This window comes from Dendrobates tinctorius, unplaced genomic scaffold (assembly GCF_039654945.1).
Source record: "Dendrobates tinctorius isolate UK_male_01 unplaced genomic scaffold, ASM3965494v1 ptg000011l, whole genome shotgun sequence".
In the NCBI taxonomy this organism is placed as follows: domain Eukaryota; kingdom Metazoa; phylum Chordata; class Amphibia; order Anura; family Dendrobatidae; genus Dendrobates; species Dendrobates tinctorius.
Genome location: NW_027361679.1, coordinates 120,984,752 through 121,007,138, shown reverse-complemented (window position 1 = coordinate 121,007,138; position 22,387 = coordinate 120,984,752). Strand labels below are relative to the sequence as shown.

The 22,387-nt window shown below is 44.9% G+C and overlaps 1 protein-coding gene and 1 long non-coding RNA gene across 2 annotated transcripts in view; both read right to left on the bottom strand.

Annotated features, from left to right (window-relative positions):
- Positions 1-4,672: 4,672 nt before the first annotated feature.
- Positions 4,673-22,387, bottom strand: part of WDR18 (WD repeat domain 18) — a 67,798-nt gene continuing 50,083 nt past the window's right edge. The window contains exons 7-10 of the mRNA XM_073547013.1: positions 15,136-15,260; positions 14,793-14,959; positions 14,550-14,618; positions 4,673-5,661 (exon numbers count right to left, since the gene is read on the bottom strand). Coding sequence (XP_073403114.1) covers positions 5,536-5,661; positions 14,550-14,618; positions 14,793-14,959; positions 15,136-15,260 — 487 coding nt within the window. The 3' untranslated portion in view covers positions 4,673-5,535. The remainder of the gene's footprint in view (positions 5,662-14,549; positions 14,619-14,792; positions 14,960-15,135; positions 15,261-22,387) is intronic.
- On the bottom strand, positions 10,061-13,510 carry LOC141050171 (uncharacterized). The gene is made up of 3 exons (XR_012220478.1): positions 11,680-13,510; positions 10,910-11,299; positions 10,061-10,623 (listed from the first exon to the last, which is right to left on the bottom strand). It is a non-coding gene; the product is annotated as an uncharacterized lncRNA (long non-coding RNA).

Genomic DNA, 22,387 nt, shown 5'->3' with positions numbered 1-22,387 from the left:
GAAGTCATAAATCTCTTAATCCAACGGTGGTTGGCCAAGTCCTGATCGAACATAGAACTTAGGGCGGAGACTTGAACCTTCAGAGTACTAGGTTTAATTCCCAGATCTAGCCCTTTCTGTAGGAAATCCAATACCTGCGGAATATTTGGATGGAATGGCTCAGGCAGATTCGAGGCAGAAGGATGAAACCTTCTTCCACATCTTACTCTTTATAGCATTTGTAACTGGCTTTCTAGATCTCTGTAAAGTAGAAATTACTGTGTCAAAGCCCTCTAGCTCTTAGCACCTGGGCCTCAGTAACCAGGCAGCTATAGATTCAATATTTGAGGTTCTGGATGAAGAAGGGGTCCTTGTAAAAGAAGGTTGGCTTCCACCGGTAAGTGAACTGGACCACCTACCTGGAGATCGACAATGAGGTTGAACCAGCTTCTCTTCGGCCACACTGGAGCCACCGGGATGGTTGTGACCTGATCCTCCCGGATTTTTTTGAAGAGTTTTCACCAACACTGGAAATGGCAGAAAGGCGTACGCCAACCGAAAGCTCCATTTCTGAGCAAAGGCATCCACTCCCGTCGAGTTGTCCCTGGGATTCAGAAAGAAAAAAAGCTTTGACCTTGGTGTTTTGACCTGAAGCAAGTGAGTCGATTTCTGGTAGACCCCACCTGTCTACCAACATCTTGAAGACCCTTCTGTTCAGGCTCCATGCCTCTGGCTGTACATCCTAGCAGCTCAGGAAATCTGCCTTAAAATTGGAGTACACCTTTAGATGGACCGCCATCAGGGAGAGCAGGTGTTTTTCAGCCCAACAGAATATTTGGCCTGAAATGTTCCTTAAGCTGTTAAACCTTGTGCTCCCCTGGTGTTTGAGGTGGGCCACTGCAGTGGTGTTTACCCACGTCCAGGAGGACCAGGCTGCGCTGATAATTTCAACTATTAAGATTATCCTGCGTTACAGCAGCATTCTGACCATTTGGTTACTGGCGTTATCGGTGAATAACATAAAGCGCCCTCCTTCAAGCTACTTTCAAACATACTAGCACGTAACTGATGAAGGTCTATATTGACCGAAACGTTTTCTGGTACTACAATAAACTGCCTCACCAAGCATTAAGTTGAGTGCCAGGTTTTCATTTTATCATATATGGTTTGGGAAACTAACTTGGCACCACTACAGTAGTGCACATGGTGTTTTCTACTGCAGTCATGTTGTCTGAATAAATTCTGACATGACATCCAGAGGCTAGATTGCTTGCGGCCCGAAGAGCCTGGTCCACAGCTTTCAGCTCCCAGAAGTTGGAGGACTTGTTGCTTTATTCTCTGATCCCAGAGACCCTGTAAAGGAGTACAAGAAACTATGGCTCCCCAACCTCATTTTTAGATTTACGATAATGCGTGTCTCCCCTGAAAGTTTCTTCACCAAGAAAAGACGGAAGCAATGGCCTGTTCCCCATTGCTCTGGAGGCACTGGGGAGAGTGCGTTTGACCTTAGGAGATCTTGGAGGCCTGTCATCAGAATTGTTTGGGCTCTCTGAGATTGAAGGGAGGTGACTCTTAGACCTCGAGGGGGGGGGGGGGACTCAAACTCTATCAGAAGGCCCTCCTTGATGATATTGAGTACCCACTGGGAGTTGGAAATGGCCCACCAAAAGGTGAAAAAACCTTGGGAGCCTCCCCTCCACTGGGTTGGAGTCATTGTTTATCCTGCTGAGGCTGCTGCTGGGGAACAAGGATGTTCTTCCTCTTTCCCTTAGCATAAAGGGCCTGTCACACTAAGCGATATCGCTAGCAATATCGCTATAAAGTCACTGGTTTTGTGACGTTATAGCGATATTGCTAGCGATATCACCATGTCTGATACTTACCTACGACCGGCTCCCCCGCTGATTATCGCTGATCGCGCGAGAACGTCCTGGACCGTTTCTCGTCATCAGCTTCCTGTGGCGCCGACGAGCGACGCGTGGACGCGGGAAGAGGTCAGGATCGCCTCGTCTGACAGGTAAGTAACGACCCCCAACAGTGTGACAGTACCTCAACGCCATCTTCTAGTTTCACCTTTCCCCTTTGTCTGGGGGGGGCTGGGACTGAGAGGCACGAAAAACCGCTTCCTGAGAGGTTTTTGCTCAGAAAGGGCTTTTTTTTCTGTCAGTGGCCTTCTCTAAAATTTCATCAAGAGCAGGGCCAAACACACTCACCTTTAAGGGGATTGAACACAACTTGACTTTTGAGGCTCCACATCTTGAGCTAGAGATCTCTTCTGGCTGAGTTAGATTGAACTAGGGATCTGGAGGCAATCCTAATTGATTCCATAGAGGCATCAGCTAGAAAGCCTGTGGCCCTTTGGAGAATAGGTAGAGAGTACAGTAACTCCCCCGTTGAGGTACCCTGGGATATATGATGATCCAACTCATCCAGCCATCAGAAGAGGGCTCTGGCTACGCAGGTGGAGGCTACCGTATTTTTCGGACTATAAGACGCACTTTTTCCTCCAAAAATGTGGAGGAAAATGGGGGATGCGTCTTATAGTCCGGATGTACCAGCTCTGGCTGTGGTGGGGGAGTGGCATCGGTGGAGCAGCGGGTCACAGGAGGTTGGAGTCGGCGGCTGCGGCTAGCTCCTGTTCCCGCTGCTAAAGAGAAATCAATATTTACTGCATTTCATGCCCAATTATAAGGATGGGGCCCATGCATGCCAGAATAGGGATGGGGCCATGCATACCAGGATGAGGGGGCCATACATACCAGGATAGAGATGAAGGATCCATGCGTATCAGGATGGGGAAGAGGGGACCATATATACCAGGATAGGGAATATTAAGTACAGAATTTATCACATTTGATTCAATTTTTTTCCTAATCTCCTCCTCTAAAACCTAGGTCCGTCTTATAGTCCGAGAAATATGGTATATTAGATTTTAACGCAGAGGTGGACGTTTCCCAGGATTTCTTCAGCAGACTATTTTTCTATCCAAGGCATCTTTTAGCTGCGAAGAATCCTCACAGGGGAGTGCGGTCTTTTTTGCTACTCTAGCCACCTGAATGTCCACCTTAGGAACATCCCAAGTGGGGAAATCTCCCTCCAAGGGAAACCTATGCTTCAACTCTGAGGGGGTGGAAAGGCGTTTCTCTGGAAGGTCCCATTCCTGAGCTATCAGATCCAGTATGTTTTTATCTACTGGAAAGCCAATCTGTTACCCTGTTTTTAAGCCCCCAAACATTTTGTCCTGAATGGACTGCGAAAGTGACTCCTCCTCCAACTCCATAGTAGTACGTAGAGCGCTAAGCAACTCTTCTATATACTCTAAGAAAAAATATTTTCCAGCCTCCGAAACTCTGGGGGATGTAGATTCTTCCAATTTTTCAGAGGATGAAGTATAAGAGTGTTCAGACTCAGAGTCCACCGCCTCAATATTCTGTTTTTTAGAGGTAGATGGTCCTGGAAAGGATGGTGGCGGCAGAGGAGGGTTAAAGGCAGCTAAGGAGTATTGAACCTCCTGCTTAACTAGGGTACGGATTTCCTCGATGAGAGAGGGCTGTTCTGCTCTGACCACCTTGTCCGTGCATGCTAGACAGAGCTTCTTCTCCCATAGCGAGGGAAGCTTCCTATTGCAGATAGCACATTTGGGAGGCTTTTTGGCAGGGGTATTATGGGCAGACTTGTCTCCCTAAAAGACAGGGAGAGTAATGTAAGTAGAGGGACCTATACTGCTCAGGACCCTAGCCTAGGACCCACCCCATACCGACTTACAGGAGGAGGGGCAGAGCTGGGCTCTGCAGGCGCAGTGCAGGAAGCACCATCTCTACTAAGGCGATCAGTCTTACCTGGAGGTGTCTTCAGGCAGGTTTATATAGTCATAAACCCTGCCACCAGCGCATTTGCACGGTCCCCTCCTCCACGGGTTCAGGAGCAGGCTTCCGCGTACTTCAGCGTGCTCAGCACGCCGCTCGGCAGTCCAGGCCCGCAGCCGAAAGTGCATGTGTTCCAGCGTGGAACGCAAGGCCCAGAAGTAACGTCACTTCTGTGACGCCCAACAGCGCGAAAGGGGAGGAGGAAAGACCGGAGAGCTCAGGAAGGCTTTACCCCCCCATGTGGGGACGCAGGTGGGCCGGGAAGGTCCAGAGGCAAACGCTGGCGACGGGAGCAGAACGGAGGAGGAGGGGGGGCTGAACCCACGACCATCACAGCCCGGCTAAATAGAGGATACGCTAAAGTCACCAGCCCCACAGTATATGATGTAACCTCTCCATGCCCCATGGGGGACTGGAAAGACACCGACGGGTAGGAGGTGGGAGGGGCTTTTAACCTCTGTGCTTCCTGTCCCCCATTAGGGTGTGGAGACAACCTCCTATGCTGTCGTGGAAGGTGACTAGAGAAAAAAAAAAAAAAGTCTTTTAAGGTAGTGTGCCATACATTTTTGATCACACTATGCTACACATTCTTTGGGCATGTACTTTTGACATGGTTTTAGTCGTGTCAAACGGTACATTTACAATTTTGTATTTTTAGCACATATATTTCTTGCCAAAATGGTGACAAATCGCAGAGGAAATCTATATTCTTCCATCATACCTCTGAGATTTCTGTTTAATTATAGATCTGTAACTAAAAATATAAAGAGTTGTAAGCATGTCAACTTTTTTTAACACATAATTAATATAAAAAATGATTGCTCTAGTAAATCTCAATAATTAGAATTTTATTAATATCAATGCCCTTCACAAAATGCAAGATTTTAAACTATGCCTGTGACTAGCCTACTATCTTCAGTCTTCACAACTGCAGTAGAAATTTTGTAATGGTCTTTCATATGAACAGAAAAACGCAAGTCCGGGATGGATCCATCACTTTATGGACATAAACCGCATTTGAAGAATTCCATTGACAATAGAGAGATTCTTCAGGCTTCATGAAGAGATTCTTAAGGCTTTCGTCTTTTTCCTTTGTTGGAATCTGTTATAAGACGACTCGTAACAGAACATCCTTTGCTTTAGCAAGTAAATGATCCAGCAATTGATCACCTTTTCAATTTATTCCATGTGTAATATGACAAAGGCTTTCATCCCTTTTGACATGTTACAGTTGGCCATTTTCTGTTTCAAATTTGAGGTGTGACTGAACTAAAACCAATATAAAAACCCACTAATATTAGCCCTTTAATTCTGTGCCAATCTGCGTATGTAGGAGAAATTTAAAAAGTGGTATCACTGAGAAATATTCTGTGAACATATTCCATACATAAACTTAGTAAGTCAACAAAATCCTTGAATTAGCAAAAAAGACAAAAACATAACTACCAACATACATAAGAACATATGAGTTGACATCACTAGATTAGGACTTGTGCTATCACAACTAATAAAGAGGATATCGTATGTAGATTGCAGAAAAATCCAGTCATCGATACTACAATACTAATAGAAGGAGAGAGGGAGGAGGGGAGGTATATTAAAAAATTAAATTCATGAAAATATACTTCTTGGGAAGAAGCTAGAAAGTACATGATTATAATGTCAATCTTTAGTACAACCCATAAACAGATCAAGTTTTTGTAATTATGTTAGCGGAGAAGTCAAACAGATCTTTATTTATCTTGCGCACCATATTTAGCTCATCCTCAAGTTCTGATGTCCGAGATCGAAGCTGTTCTACAATGCCAGAGAGGTTCTGGAGGAAAAAAATAAATAAATAAAATAGCAGCATGACTATGGAATACAATGATAAAATGTACATTTTAAAGGGAATGTGTCAACAGAAAATAAAACGTGATTTTAAATAGGTTATTTTAAATGTATATTATTTTTCCCCCCAATTCTCCATATACCGTATTTTGCAGACTAGACAACACCCCAAGCTTTTGGGAAGAACATTTTTGTTTTTTTTATTAAATAAGTTGGTGGTGCATCCGATTTTACAGTAGCTTGGTGGGCTGTAGTGGAGCAGGGTGACAGGAGGCAAGATTTCTGCTACTGGAGGCAGGATTGCTGCAGCAGGAAGCTGGCAGAAGGAGTGGGGGTAATTCTATGGGCCCCGTGCTGGGAGGAGGGGTGTCCAGCCAGTGCGAGTCTGCTGGTCCTGGGCTTTCATAAAGGGAGCCCCCTTCCCATAAAGGGTTTCACACATGGAAATTAATGGAAAGGAGACTTCGCTCAACATTTTTATGAAAGCCCAGGGCTTGCAGCCTCTCACTCCTCAGTGGATTCCAAAAAAAAAAACCCAAAAAAAAAAAACCACACCATTAAGCTGCCAAATTTGCAGGAAAAAAAAAAAAACAAAAAAAAAACAAAAAAAAAAAATCATAACAGGAAGAATCATATCAGTACATTTCCCCCCCCTCCCCACTTTTAACCCCTTAACCCCTTCATGACAATAGCTTTTTTCGGTTTTGCGTTTTCGTTTTTCACTACCCTTCTTCCCAGAGCCATAACTTTATTTTTCCGTCAATATGGCCATGTGAGGGCTTATTTTTTGTGTGACGAGTTGTACTTTTGAACAACACCATTGGTTTTACCATGTCGTATACTAGAAAACGGGCAAAAAATTCCAAGTGCGGTGTAATTGCAAAAAAAAGTGCAATCCCTCACTTGTTTTTTGTTTGGCTGTTCACTAAATGCTAAAACTGACCTGCCATTAAGAACTCGTAATGACCTGGAGAATCATAGACCCCAAACATGTCTAGGTTCTTTTTTATCTAAGTGGTGAAAAAAAATTCCAAACTTTGCTTAAAAAAAAAAAAAAAAAAAAATTGTGCCATATTCCGAGACCCGCAGCATATCCATTTTTTCATGATCTCCTGTTGGGTGAGGGCTTATTTTTTTCGTGCCGAGCTGACGTTTTTAATACTATTTTTGGTGCAGTTAGGTTCTTTTGATCGCACGTTATTGCATTTTAATGCAATGTCATGGCGACCAAAAAAATGTAATGCTGGCGTTTTTTTTTTTGTTTTTTTTTTTACAGCTACACCGGTAATACGTCGGAAAGAGAAGGATGGAGACAGGCGCAGAGATCCTCACTGCGCAGGCGCCAGATTCCCGGCCCCGCTGTGTGACTACATCATAACACTGCGGGGCGGGATCTGGGGCCTCCGCTACACGCAGGCGCGATATCCTTACATCACCTGATGTAAGTTCCCGGGGCCCGATAAAATGTTTGCAGAGTGCAGGCGCCAGTCACATAACGAGCAACAAAGGAGGCGGCGCACAGAGGCAAGAGGGGGATGATTGACGGCTGCGAGGCAGTTGAGATAGGGGGAGAAAGAAAACATACCTCCATGACGCAATAGAGGTATGGCAGGCAATTAATAAGAGTCTTTATTTCAGTGTTCCTAGGGATAATAAACATAAGAGCCACCTTCACAGAATGCAGCCTTAGTGCTGTTGAAGGTGGCTCTTTTACTTTAATAGGCCCTGGGGAGGGGGGGGGGGGGGGGGGGTGACAAGTACCCTTTACTGACCAAGCCAATTTTTACAATTCTGACCACTCACTTTATGACGTTATAGCTCTAGAACGCTTTAACGCATCCCACCGATTCTGAGACTTTTTTCGTGACATTGTATTTCATGTTAGTGGTAAAATTTCTTCGCTATAACTTGGATTTATGAATAATGGAAATTCGGCAAAAATTTTGCAATTTAAGAAGTTTTAATTATTGCACCCTTAAATCAGAGAGTGGTGTCACACAAAATAGTTAAAAAAGTAACATTTCCCATATGTCAACTTTACAACAGCACAATTTTGGAACATTTTTTTTTTATTTTCACAAGGGCATCAGGAGAAAATGGACCACAAAGTTTGTTGTGCAATTTCTCCCAAGTACGCCGATACCCCGTATGTGAGGGAAAGTCATTGTTTGGGCACATGGAAGGGCTCAGAAGGGAGGGAGCACTGTTTGACTTTTTGAATGCAAAATTGGCTGGAATCAATGTCGGCGCCATGTCACGTTTGAAGATCCCCTGATGTACCTAAACAGTGGACCGCCTCCCATTCAAACGTCAACCAGTAACTGTAGTCTAAAACCCTAACTCCAGCTATAACCCCAACTACATCCCCAACCCCATCTGTAAGCCCAACCATAACCCTAACTAAAAAATGGAATACTATATTTTATTATTTTTTACCTAAGGGGGTGATAAAGGATTTGATTTACTATTTTTTGTATTTTGATCACTGTGATAGACCCTATCACAGTGATCAAAATGAACCAATAGGAAAAATTTCCTATTGTTGCCGGAAGATCTCGGCGGGCGCACTACGCATGCGCCCGCCATTTCCTTCCCGGAAGAAGACGTCGCCGGCAGGGGGACATCACGGGGGGATGCAGGGACACTGGAGGTCCCGGAGAGAAATCGAGGGACCCCATTTCTCTTCTCTGATGTGTGATCACATCACAGAGAAATTAAATGTGAAATTGGCTTTTTTTTTTTGCAGTCGCCATTATTCCGTTAATCACAGCGATCGCAACACAACCCCCAGTAGCCGAGACCACGTAGAAATTTGAAAGCTGAGGGGCACTATACCCTATTCTCTGCGCCGCTAAAAAGCATCTGAGGAATAAGTACCCTTAACTTTCGCCGCTAAAGGCGTATCAGCGGTCGTTAAGGGGTTAATCTGTTTTACCCCCCAAAACGCCGCAATCAATGATTGCATTGTAGAGGGAGTCCCCTTCCTCTTTTAAACACTGCAATCAGCACCACCAAAATGTAATCACAAAAGCCTGATCGCAGTTATGGCGACCGGAGGTCATCCAGCTACGATGGCCTGTTAATGCCGGATGCATGGTCTAAGTGTCCCGTTACATTTATCGAAGCACCAGTGATCCCGACAACGATACGACCCGGTCAGGATCGCTGGTGTATCGCTAAATGGTGGCGAGCACGCTGGTTACCAACGTAAACATCGGGTTTCTAAGGGCTGCGGGGCCCTTAGAAACCCGATGTTTACCCTAGATACCAGCGTGCACTGCAGGCAGGGCAGGAGGTGGAGGCAGAGCGGCGCACTGACAGACCAGCGTATCTCTGCTATCTGCTACTCCGGTCTGTGCGCCGCTCTGCCTCCACCTCTCGCCCTGCCTGCGGTCAGCACCACCAACAGCCCCACCATCTCCAGGGGATCACCACGTCTCACCACCTACCCCTTCGCCCGCTGCCAGCCCATCTCCAGCATCACTCCGTGATATTGGTGCTGCCTCTCCATCTGGTAACTGAATTAAAGCACGTTTTTTTTTAATAAAATAAAAAAGGGTACTTTTATGTTTGGCTTTGGAAAGGATGGAGGGTTGTCGTTAAATATTTTCTTTTTGCTCCCATAGCCGTTGGTGCCACTGGTTCGGGGTGGGCTATTAGCCCCTCACCTGACGGAACTCAGCCACCACAATACCGTAAGTATAAAAACAAGAACCATGGACCTTTTGTTTGTAGTGTGTCAATAATTGACAGGTTTACGTTTATCATTTCTTCAACAGAGATCCCCACTGCACAGGCCCTGCTGGCATCTCACCGGCGGATGAGGGCTGCTATGGCTGTTACTCTGGCAGCTATGGACGTGCCCGGACAGATGCTGGAGAGGTTCTTGGCGGGCCTACAACAGGGTGGCATTCCCTAATCTTTTTTTATTTTGTTATATTTATGTTTAACTATCGGTACAGAAAGTTTGTATGATGTTTACACAAAAAAGTTTGATATATATATATATATATATATATATATATATATATATATATATATATATATATATATATATATATACACACACTGTATTTTAATTTCATATACGCGGCTGTGTCGTTTTTTTTTTTAAAAGATTTTTTTAAAAAGATTGGTTACTTCGGCTGACGTCAGTGTTCGTGTCTACGGCCAGCTTTATATTGTAGTCTCCAATAATGTTCAAATACCAAACAACAAGAAAACAAGACCTCTATTCATTTGAAATAACATTTTTATTAAAAATACTTAAACAATTTGTAAAAAAATTATATATATATATATATATATATATATATATATATATATATATATATATATATATATATATATATATATATATACACACATACATACACACACACACACACACACATATACACACAATAAATTTTAAGAAATATGTGCAGAACTACAATTGTTGGTAGTAATGTGTTGTTTTCATTACCACGTTGCCTTGGCGGAGTGTGATAAAAAGGTGGGGGAACAAGGCTTGGGTTCTGCAGATTGTCTAACCCCATCCTCACTGTAGGCTCAAGAGGCTCAGGATTGTGCGGCCAAGAGTATTGGGGGTAGTGATGTCTGTCCATGACACCAGACGTGTCTGCGAGTTTCCCGGTTGCTGCTTGACTCAAAACTTCGAGCATGACCCTTTCTGCATGAACACGCTGTACTGGATCGAGTGTAGGAAGATTCTCATTAGCATAGTACGCAAAGCCGGTAAGGTTCTGAGGTGTTGTTAGTACTTTTTTGGCCAGTTGAATAAATTCAGGGGTAGCTGAGGTGGGGGTCTTCCTTTTTCGACCTGAAAATGTGAGTCGTCTCGGCACAGATGGGGTGGTGGCTCAACTGTTTCCTCCTCTTGCACCGTTGCGATGCTGTCTTGTTCGGGCGTGATTAATGGAGGTGAGATGACTGCCTCTTCTGTGTCCTGTGTGAAGAGAAAATACATGTTACATCACAAAGCAAAAGAAATTAAGCTTCACACTATAACAGCCAAATACACCAACAAATGTGATAACGGGAAAAGCATCAATGGTTATTAACTGTCAGTCAACTGTATGTTAAATAGATAGGCCACAAACGATTAACTTGATTAATTATCAGTACGTTATGGGCTAACTTGTGCTATTGTGTAAATTTTTCCTTATTTATTTTTATTTTCTATTCCAAATGGGCATGTGCATTCCTATGTGTACTACAAGATAGGTACTTACATCACCGACAGGGGAGTCCTGCAGGATCACAGGGTCAGGTGCAAACATAGATGCCATTTGTCTTGGTACTTCTTGGTCCCTTGTGAAAGCAAGACGTTCAAAGTACCAAAGTTTGGGGACATATACACCTTATGACCCGGCTCCAGACTTGGTTGAATTCTCGACATTGTTAAGTTCTTTCCGGTATACTGTGCGGAGGGCCTGAATTCTTTTTTTGACCGATGACTCATCCACAGGCTCATTGGGGTTATGTTTTTTGTAAGCTCCACCAGTTTTTGGTAAGCCTCCTTTTTCAGCCTGTTGCTGTAATCAGCTGACTTTATTTTCCAAGCAAGGCATCGAGCGGTACATCTCAATGAAGTCACGCAGGAAATCTTGCTTATCGGCCATCTGTAATAAAAAAAAGGATTATGTTAGAACAGCCCAATACAAGTAACATTTGTTTTATTGTAAGGTATGATAAAATATAATGTGTACATAGCCTACAACTGAAAACACAACTAGGATCATAAAATGGCGGAGGTGGGTGCGGCATAAACAAAAATGTCAGCCCCCATAAAAAAAATCTGTGATGGCCAACATCGGTTAACACAGCTGCATAAAATGGCGGTGCTGGGCGCAGCAGAAACAAAAATAGCTGCCCCAAAAAAATCCCGAAATGGCCGACAACTGTTAATACACAGCTGGAAAAAAATGGCAACGGTGGGCGCGGCAGAAACAAAAATGGATGAAACAAAAAAAATTATAATATAAGAAAAATAAGTGCCTACCTTACAATACAGTATAGAGATCCTGAAGGAATCAAATCCGGGTCAAACGCAACAGCGGCACAGAATGGATCGCAGGAGCTGCAAAGCAGAAGGCTAGCTGGACGCAATATGGATTGCTGCTGGAAATGCGTATGAACCACTGCGCTCTAGAACAATGGAAGGGAGCACTAATACGTCGTCCTTTTATTACGCGGTCGTCCAATCACCAAGCGAGAGCCATACAATGACCACCAATCTGTGCAGAGGGGCGTGGAAAAGGTTGCGCTCAATCAGGCCTATCGAGGTCGGGGTCTTTTACAATAATGCTGTGTGACAGGTCCCAACAACCGCCGAGGTCATTATACAGATCGCTGATGTGTCGTTTATGAGATCTTCGTATTTGGATGCTAACTAGCGACCATATAGCGATGTACAAACGATCTCTGCCAGGTCGTGTCGTCGTGATCGCTGGTGCGATCACTTAGTGTGACAGTACCTTAAGCGATATCGCTAGCAATATCGCTATAATGTCACTGGTTTTTGTGACGTAGCAGTGATATTGCTAGCGATATCGCTATGTGTGATACTTACCTCCGACCGGCTCCCCCGCTGATTATCGCTGATCAAGCGAGAACGTCCTGGACCGTTTCTCGTAGTCAGCTTCCTGCTGGGCTTCCTGTGGCGCCGACGAGCGACGCATGGACGCGGGCGGGAGGACGTCAGGATCGCCTCGTCTGACAGTTAAGTAACTACACCCGACCGTTGCTATGTCACTGGTGAGAGCTGCCTGTTTGGCAGCTCACTAGCGACCACTTAGCGATGCACCAGCGATCCTGACCGCGTCATATCGCTGGTGCAACGCTGAGTGTGACAGTACCTTTAGCGACACACCAGCAATCCCAACAATGATACAACCTGGTAAGGATCGCTGGTACGTTGCTAAATGGTGGCTAGTAAGCTGTCAAACAGACAGATCTACTCAACGCAGAAGCAATCCGGCGATCCGTATAACGACTTTGGCGGTCGTTGGGACCTTGTCAAACAGCAGCTATTCTGACGACTCCCGCCTGCATCCCTGAGTTGTCAACGAGGTCGCTCGTTGGCGTCAAACACAGGGATGCATGCTGGCCAGCGAGACACCAGCGATCAAAAAATGGCCCAGAACATTCGAGCACGATCAGCAACATCGCAGCGGGGGCCCGGTCGCCGCTGTGTCACACGTAGCGAGATCGCTAGTGAGGTCGCTGTTGCATCACAAAATCGGTGATGTTTCAGCAATCTCGCTAACGATCTCTTCTGTGAGACGGGGCCTTAAATGTTGTGCCTTTTTCTTATCAATCTATTTCTAATCTTGCCTGAAGAAGGTGCCTTTGTGCTCTGAAAGCTTGCAAACAAATTTTCTGGTTTGCCAACAAAGGTATCACTCCAAGAATACTTTTATCATAATTGGGCAGAAAGTATTCATATCGATTTTTCCGGCTAACACGGTACCACAATAATTTGTTATTGTACATCATTTTTTGTTAAAATTTCAATATTTTCATAAATATACACAAATCATATCGACCAAAATTTACCACTACTATGAAGTAAAATATGTCACGAAAAACAAACATTCTCAGAATCAGTGGGATCTGTTGAAGAGTTGCAGAGTTGTTACCATATAAAGTATCACTGGTCAAATTTCCAAAATTTGGCCTGTTCATTAAGGTCAAAATTGGCTCCGTTACTAAGGGGTTAAAAAGCAAGATTAGTAATCCTGCAATTTACACACTGCCCACTGGGACTCATACTTCCTGTCCTTTCTGGAAGAATTTCAGCAAGGCTTCATATTATCAGAGGCAGGATTACAATGACCGATAACCCTCTATGCAGAGCCGATAACTCACAGGATTACAATGACAGGTAACCCGCATACACAGCCGATAACCCACAGCCGATAACCCACAGGATTACAATGACCAGTAACCCCTATACACGGCCGATAACCCACAGGATTACAATGACCAGTAACCCCCTATACACAGCCGATAACCCACGGGATTACAATGACAAGTAACCCTCTATGCACAGCCGATAACTCACAGGATTACAATGACAGGTAACCCCAATACACAGCCGATAGCCCACGGGACTACAAAGACCAGTAACCCCTATACACAGCCGATAACCCACAGGACTACAATGACCGGTAACCCACAGGATTACAATGACCGGTAACCCCTATACACGGCCGATAACCCACAGGATTACAATGACCAGTAACCCCTATACACAGCCGATAACCCACAGGATTACAATGACCATTATCCCCTATACACAGCCGATAACCCACAGGATTACAATGACAGGTAACCCCCATACACAGCCAATAGCCCACGGGACTACAAAGACCAGTAACCCCTATACACAGCCGATAACCCACAGCACTACAATGACCGGTAACCCACAGGATTACAATGACCGGTAACCCCTATACACGGCCGATAACCCACAGGATTACAATGACCAGTAACCCCTATACACAGCCGATAACCCACAGGATTACAATGACCAGTATCCCCTATACACAGCCGATAACCCACAGGATTACAATGACCGGTAACCCCCTATACACAGCTGACAACACCACAATACGTGAGGTCACAGCTGACCCATCCATTCACAATGATCTTTGTGCATGCTCATTGAATGCTTTAATACATATGATAGACACAGTGAAAAAACTGACTATAAACGTAGATGTTTTGGTTCCAGAAACAGCAAGCAAAAAAAAAAAAAGCCTCAGAGGTCAAGTTAAAATTGCAAGACTTACATTTTTGCAGTTTTTTTTCCCTACATCTCATTTAGAAAAAATGGAAGGGAAAAAAAAAAATAAAATCATAGCTTACCTTGCCCTCAGTTTCACCAATCAAAAGATGCAACTGTTCTGCACGTTGCAAGTAAGTATCTTCTGAGCCCTACAAAAAAAAACAAACAGCAATAAATTAAAAAGTATTATGAGTTGTGTAAAAATCAACTACATGTATTCAGTTACAGAGTCACTACATAATTCTCAGCGCTACAGGCAATTAAATTAGGCTTTTAGTATGAAAGTAACCCACTTTTTATCATATATCATACAATTAATTCACCTGCTGCTGTTTCCCAAGCCGCAATACAATGCCATCATTTTCAGGGCCCTCGCAGCCTTCAGCACCCTGAAAATGTTTATTAAAGCGAGGCAGCGGAAAGCTAGGTTTACTGTCGGCTCTTAGCATGTTTCCTGGTGCAGGTATGATGATTGCATTGGTCACTGGACCTAAAATAGTTAGTTGAAAACACAGGTAACATGTTATATATGTGTGTGTGTATAATATTAATATATATATATATATATATATATATATATATATATATATATATATATATATATATATATATATATATATATATATATATATACTGCCAAAAGGATAAAGAATAAAAAGTTAGTACCTCTATGGTTTACGGTTCGTAGGCATTGCTTGCTTGGGATGTCCCAAACGCATACAGTTTCATCATGGGAACCCGAAACCAGCATACTTCCATCTAATGATACCGAAAGACACGTCACCTGGTCTCTATAAAGGCAAAGTATAGTTCATATAATTTAATTACCTAATATTTATGGAGGATTAAAGCAAATCCATTGTCAGATTTCAAAAACTGCAAACATTTTATTAAATAGACTTTAGGGCTGATGAGGTTACTATACTATGAAAAGTCACGTCATAAACTGTTAGAGAATGTTTTAATACCAGGTCGGAAAATTTGAGTTAGAAAACAAAAAAAAAAAAAATAATTAAGAAGATTATACAGCCATTTTAGCAATTATTTTCAGTCTGGAATTGTAGAGCCATATCTGATATACTCTGGGTGAGTGCACACAGTGCGGATTCACCTGCGGATTTTTCCACGCGGATTTACAGGTAAAACCGCAGGTAAAGTGACCTGCGGTTTTCCTGCGGATTAGCCTGCGGTTTGACACCTGGACAATGGAACAGGTGTCAAACCGCTGTGGAATCTGCAGAAAGAATTGACATGCTGCGGATTTAAAACCGCAGCAAATCCGTGCGGAAAAATCCGCACCGCGGTTTCTAAAACCCATTGAATAACATTATACTGTACATTGCTTGCGGATTTACAGCAGAATCTGCAGCGTGTGCACATACCCTAAAAGGCAAATCGGGTCCGGATGGAATACACCAAAATTCACCCTGGAGTATCTGAATAAAAATATCCTCATGACCAAACACCAACATGGGTCCTGTCAGACTAATCTGATCCGCTTCTATGAGGTGGTAAGTTCAAGACTGGACCAGGGAAATGCACTGTCTATGTGTACTATTCAAAGGCGTTTAATATGGTCTGACATCAACGGCTGGTACATGAAATGATAACAAAAGCTGGTTATTAATGAACTACACTCCAATTGGATCACAGTTAACAAAACGTTACTACAAAAGAGTCAGCATTGGGCCCTCTTTTAACCATATTTATGAAAGACCACGATGTAAAAACGCAGGGACAGTTTCAAAGTCCACGGCTGTCTGTGACAGCCACGGAAAGAGGTGTAGGGACCAATGCTGATGGTCCCCGCACCCAGATCGCTGTGATCGGTCAGTCAATCTTACTGACCGATCAGAGCATGATCGCGCAGGAGATGCTGAAATATCAGCACCTCCTGCCCGATCAGTGCAACAGCTCAGCTCTGCGGCTGGCCGACCGTCTGCACTAATAGCTAGGAGCGGCATCAGCACCGTCCCTGGCTGTTAACCCCCTAAATGCTGCGATTGAGCACGACTGCAACATTCAGGAGGGAGGCAGAGGGATGGGAACTTATTCTGCCTTCAGGTCGGCACCCCTCGACATCATCGCAGGGTCCAATCATTGCCATAGTGACCCAGGGTTGTCATAACGACCCCCGAGTCACCAAGCAACAGAAATCTTCTGAGGCCATGCACACAGCAGAGTGTCAGAAGCTTTCAATATAGGTATAATGCACAGCAATGCTAGTGTATTGCAATGCATTATGCCTGCAACCCAAGTAAAAAGAAGAAAAGAAAAAAAAAGTCCATAAAGGGACTAGGTAAAAAGTAAAAAAAAAGTACAATTAAAAAATTACAAAATAAAATAATTCCACTAATACTTTTTTTTACATAAAAATAAGTACACGTTTTGTATCACTGAGTAAGAAAATGTCATACTAGTTAACCCGTTCAGTGAACGCCGTATAAAAAAACAAAAATAAAAAAAAAAAAAGTAGCAAACCATGCTTTATCATCATACCACTTGGAAAGAGTGGAATAAAACATGATCAAACAGTCAAATGTAAATAAAAACGGTATAACTAAAAAAAACATCTTGTCCCGCAAAAAACAAGCCAACACAAAGTTCCACCAGCGGGGGAAAAAAAAAGTTACAGCTCTCTATAACCTTTCTATAAAATGCTTTGTGTAAAAGCGCCAAAACATAAAAAAATATATATGTATAAAATGTTGTAGACCTGTAATCATACTGACCCGAACAATAAAACTACTTTCACAATTTTAATAACACGCAGAACGGGGGGTGGCAATTCCTGAATTGTTGTTTATTGTTCATTCTGCCTCCACAAAAATCAGAATAGAAAGCAATAAAAAAAAAAAAAAATGCCGTGTGACTGAAAATGGCAACAATATAAATGGCAGCTAAAAACAAGCCCTCACATGACTGTGCCAGCCAAAATATGGAAATATAGCTCTCAAAATATGGCAATGCCTAATACTTCTTATTGCAAAAAAAGTGTTTTTTTTAGTGTGAGACAGCAACAAAACATAAAAAATGGATATAAATCTGGAATGTAACGGCACAGACCCAAAGAATAAAGTCGCCTAATCATTTATGCCGAATGAAGAATGGCGCAAAAAATTAATAAAACCAATTCTTCACATGCTGTTTATTTTTTCAGTCTGTCTCCCAGAGATCGCAATAAGGCTTGGCGCACATTTATCCTACGCCATAGGAGCTGTGATACGGCAGTGTCCATCTTTTTAGGCGTGCATAAAAACTTGGTGATCCCATAGTCTTGTGCATCTCTGAAAGGAAAGACAACGCTGAAGAGGCAAGATGGAGTACAGAGTAAGGCCGGGGTCACACTAACCGACGCAAAATACGGTCAGTATTTTACATGCGTAATACGGATGAATGGCCCCTAAATAGTGCTCCGTATGTCATCCGTAATCAAGGTGTGGCCGCGTATTTTGCGCATGTCAGCATCCGTATGTAATCCGTATGGCATGATTTTCTCGCAGGCTTGCAAAATGGACATATAATGGAGCCCTATGACAGGGTTTATAACAGAAACGAAAGAATAGATATAGACACATAGAATGCATTAATATATTATCTATATATATATATATATATATATATATATATATATATATATATATATATATATATATATATATATATATATATATGTTTCTTTATTAAACCTGTCAGTGTGAGTTTACTGTATAGCACACTGAATTGCCGGCTTTGCTAAAAGACACCTGGTGCGTATTTCTCGCAAGTCACATGTGTGGTCCGTGTGTAATCCGTATCTTTTGCGCACCCACAGACTTGCATTGGCTGCGATTGGCACGGAGCCTAGGATACAGATGAGAAATATACGGCTGATGGCAGCTGCCCCATAGAGAATCATTTGTCCGTGTCTAATACGTGCTTTTAGCGCCTCTCACTCGGCCGTATTCCTCGCCAGTGTGACCCTGGCCTAACTCTGCTGCCTCACGATGATTGGATCCCCTCAGGGCTTTCAGCTGTCATGTCACTCAGAGCTATAGATGGAAAGCTCAACGCAAGTGCTCAGCGTAGAACACTAGATAAATGTGATCCCAAACATTATGTAAAATGTTCCCAATAAAAGCTTTAACTCAATCCACAAAAAAAAAAAAGCAAGTCCCCACTCAGGTCCATCATCTGTTAAAGGAAATATAAGAGGGCTTCCATGTAACTGGTAGCACAAAGGCTCTGGAAAAGCAAAATGCTCCCCCAAAGGAAATTCAGTGAATTATGCGCTCCCAAATTCAAATGCCCCCCTCCCTTCTGAGCACCAGTGTGCTTAAACCACCTTTAGCGTTCACGTTTGGCAAGGGTATAATTTTCAAAGTGGGGTCATGAGGGAGGATTCTGCTCTCTAGCACTTAGTGGCTCTGTATATGGAGTCCACAAACTATTGTAGGAAAATCTGCACTCCCGGAGACAAATAGCGCTCCGTCTCTCCCGAGTCTCTCCGTATGGCAAAATAGTACTGTACAGCCACATATGTGGTATTTCTATATTCAGCAGACATTGTGGGACAAATTACCATGCCATTTTTACCCTTTTCTTGTGTGAAAATGTAAAATCTGTCACAGGCTTGGCTCAGGGCGTCTACGCCTTCTGGGTGGTCCGCCGGGTTCAGGGAGTAGAATCTGGAGACCTTTGAGATTTTTCGATTTGTGAATAGGTCTATTCTGGGAGTCCCCCAACGCTGACACAGTTGATGGAAAATCTCTTTGTTCAGTTCCCACTCTGTCGTGCAGACCTGCTGTCTGCTTAAGTAGTCCGCTACCACATTCTGGGAACCCTCCAGGTGGACTGCCGATACTGAGAGGACAGTTCCCTCTGCCCAGGTGAATATTCGTCCCGCTAGGGCTTGGAGTGGTCGATGCCTGGGGCCTCCCTGGTGCTTCAGGAATGAAACTGCTGTTACATTGTCAGACAATATTCGGACATGTCGGTTCTTCAGGACCGACGGGTTCCACCGCAGGGTTTCCCAGACCGCATAGAGTTCCCTGAAGTTGGAGGATCTGTTTCTGATGTCTACTGGCCATCTTCCCTTCTACGTGGGCTCCCCATCCCTACGTACTGGCGTCTGTGGTGACTACCACGTATGGAGAGGTTTTCCATAGTACGCCCACCTGCAGGTTCCTGGGCTGTGTCCACCACCGTAGTGACTTTTTCACCAGTCCTGGCAGTCTTATGGGTTTGTCTAGTGAAGCCTGAAGCCTGTCCCATATTGCGAGGATTTCCTTTTGTAAGGGTCTCGAATGGAACTGGGCCCATCTGACGCACAGAATGCAAGCTGTCATTAGGCCCAAAACCTCAATTGCCCCTCTTATGGAGGAGCGGTGCTTCAAGAGGTCTTCGGCTCTGTTTTGAATAGTCTTTTGCTTCTCTCTTGGTAGCAGGGATATCCTGCCTCGAGTCTAGGAGAACTCCCAGGAAGACGTTTCTGCTTTCTGGTATCAGGTCTGACTTCTGCCAGTTGATCACCCAGCCGAGGAACTCCATTACTGTAACCATTCGATTCCTGTCTCGAATAAGCTCTTCCTCGGATCCTGCCACCAGGAGGAAATCGTCTAAGTATGGTATGATCACGATACCCTGGCTTCTCAGGTAAGCCACTACCTCCGATACCAGCTTTGTGAACATTCGGGGGGCTGAAGCCAGCCCGAATGGAAGGCATTGAAACTGGAAGTGGCAGGTCCGGGTCGGTAGTCTGACTGCAAATCTTAGCAGTCTCTGGGATGAGGGCTGGATAGGGACCTGATAGTACGCACTCTAAGTCGAGGGTACACATGACAGCATCCCTGTCTATTATCTGTATTGCCGACCAAATTGATTCCATCCGGAACCTCTTGTACCTGACCCAGGCATTCAGAGGTTTTAAATTTATAATAGTTTGGGCCTCGCCGGATGGTTTTGCAGTGTAGAACAGGGAGGAGTAGTGTCCCTTTCCCCTCTCTGTCAGAGGAACTGGTACTATAACCTCCGACTTGAGCATTTCCTGTAGGTCCACCTGGCGGAGTCCTCGGAGACTACGGTGGGGGCAATATATCTGTTGGGGGGGAGGGGAGCAAAATTCTATGCTATAGACCTCCCAATGGTTCTGAGGACCCACTGGTTGTGGGTAACCCGGGACAATTTACTGCGAAGTGCTGAAGTCTTCCCCCGATACCTATGGCATCATTGCCTCCTAGATCTGGAGGTTGACACAAAAAGGGAGCCCTTGCTTCTCCCACCCTGGCTGTGAGAGCTTCTATAGGAGCTTCTGTTGAACCTACCCTGGCTCCTAAAGTCGGTCTGTCTCCTAGAGAAGGGGCCTCTCCGAAAGGACTGGGGCCGCTTAGGTTTTTCCCTCTGGGAAACCTTTATTTTTGTCGGACACTAGCTCTAAAATGCTATCTAGGGCTGGTCCGAACACCCTTTGGCCCGAAAAGGGGATGGAGCACAGCTTCACCTTAGAAGAGTTATCCCCCGACCAGGATTTAAGCCAGACCGCTCTCCGAGCTGCATTAGAAAGGGAGCTGTTCCTGGCTGCAAACCTTACTGATTCAGCTGACATATCTGACAGGAACGCCGTTGCCGATTTCATGAGGGGAAGGGGATGCTAGGTTCTCGGATCTAGGGGTCTTATTGGTTATGTGCTTCTCCAACTGCCCCATCCATAAGAACATGGACCTGGCCACGCAATGTTAGCCCTAATGAGGGCTGCAGCCGTCTCCAATGTCCTCTTTAATAGAACGTCCGCCTTCCTGTCCATCAGGTCCCAGAGTCCTCGAACGGGATGGCGGTCTTTTTGGTGACCTTAGCTACGGGAACATTGATTTTAGGAATTTCCTCCCACAATCGTGTTTCCTCGGGGTCAAAGGGTAGTCAACTTTTAAAGTCACGGATAGTACGAGTCGATGTTCCGTGTCCTTCCACTCTTCTAGGACCATCGTTTTGATGTGTTCGCTTACAGGGAACACAGTGTCTCCTGGCCACCAGTCCTCCGAACATCAGGTCCTGTCTGGATTGCGGCTTAGGAACTCTCGATCTGCATAGTGTTCCTCACCGCCTGGACCTACTCGTCCGTGTCCCCTAGCCTGAACAGGTATTTCCTGCCTTGGTCCTGCCTGTCCGCTGAGATCTCTCCTACCTCCTCTGGTTCCGAGTCCCGGAAGTCTGACCCTTCGATAGAGCTTGCTTCAGAAACTGGCTCTGCCTCCCACCTCGGACGCTTGGCCCTGGACTGGGGGACTGTTGCCGTGAGAGGCTAGATCTGGAGGCTTGGACTTCCTCCCGTATAAAGGATCTCATCTCGGAGAGGGATGGCTGCTCATCTCTTGATGTGCAGGGTCCACAGTGGGTTTTGCTATGGGTGTCTGGCAGCTTTACCCTGCATACAGGGCATCTGACCGACTTGGATGTGGCCTTGGCGGGGTCTTTAGTCACTGTCGGGGGGGGGGGATTGGGCTGCTGGGGTTCCCTTATCCTACTGATATAAGATAGGGATAGTCAGGTCAGTCGCCCTGGGCTGCGGGGATGGCTGTGGGGAGGGTGGTCTGCGCCAGGCGCACTTACCCCTCCATTCCCCAGAGCCTCCGCGTCCATTACTGCCGTGATCTGCAATTCCGGGGAGACGCTGAGCTTCTGGAGCGCGCGCTGTGTTTCAAACCCGGCGCGTGACGTCACCGGCAGTGACACGCGTCTTCTCGCGATAGGCCGGGAATCGCACCAGCCGCTTCCGCTTCCTGCCCGGACGCTAGCCCCGCCTGCGCCTCTGAGGGCGCTCTGCTCATGACGCCGGCGCCCGCAAAGCCCGCTACCTGCGGGGGACCGGCCTTCACCTGCCACAGCGGCCGCTGACTGGAGCCGAGAGCCTCCCACCCGGAGGAGCGGCTCCCTCCAGGAGCGT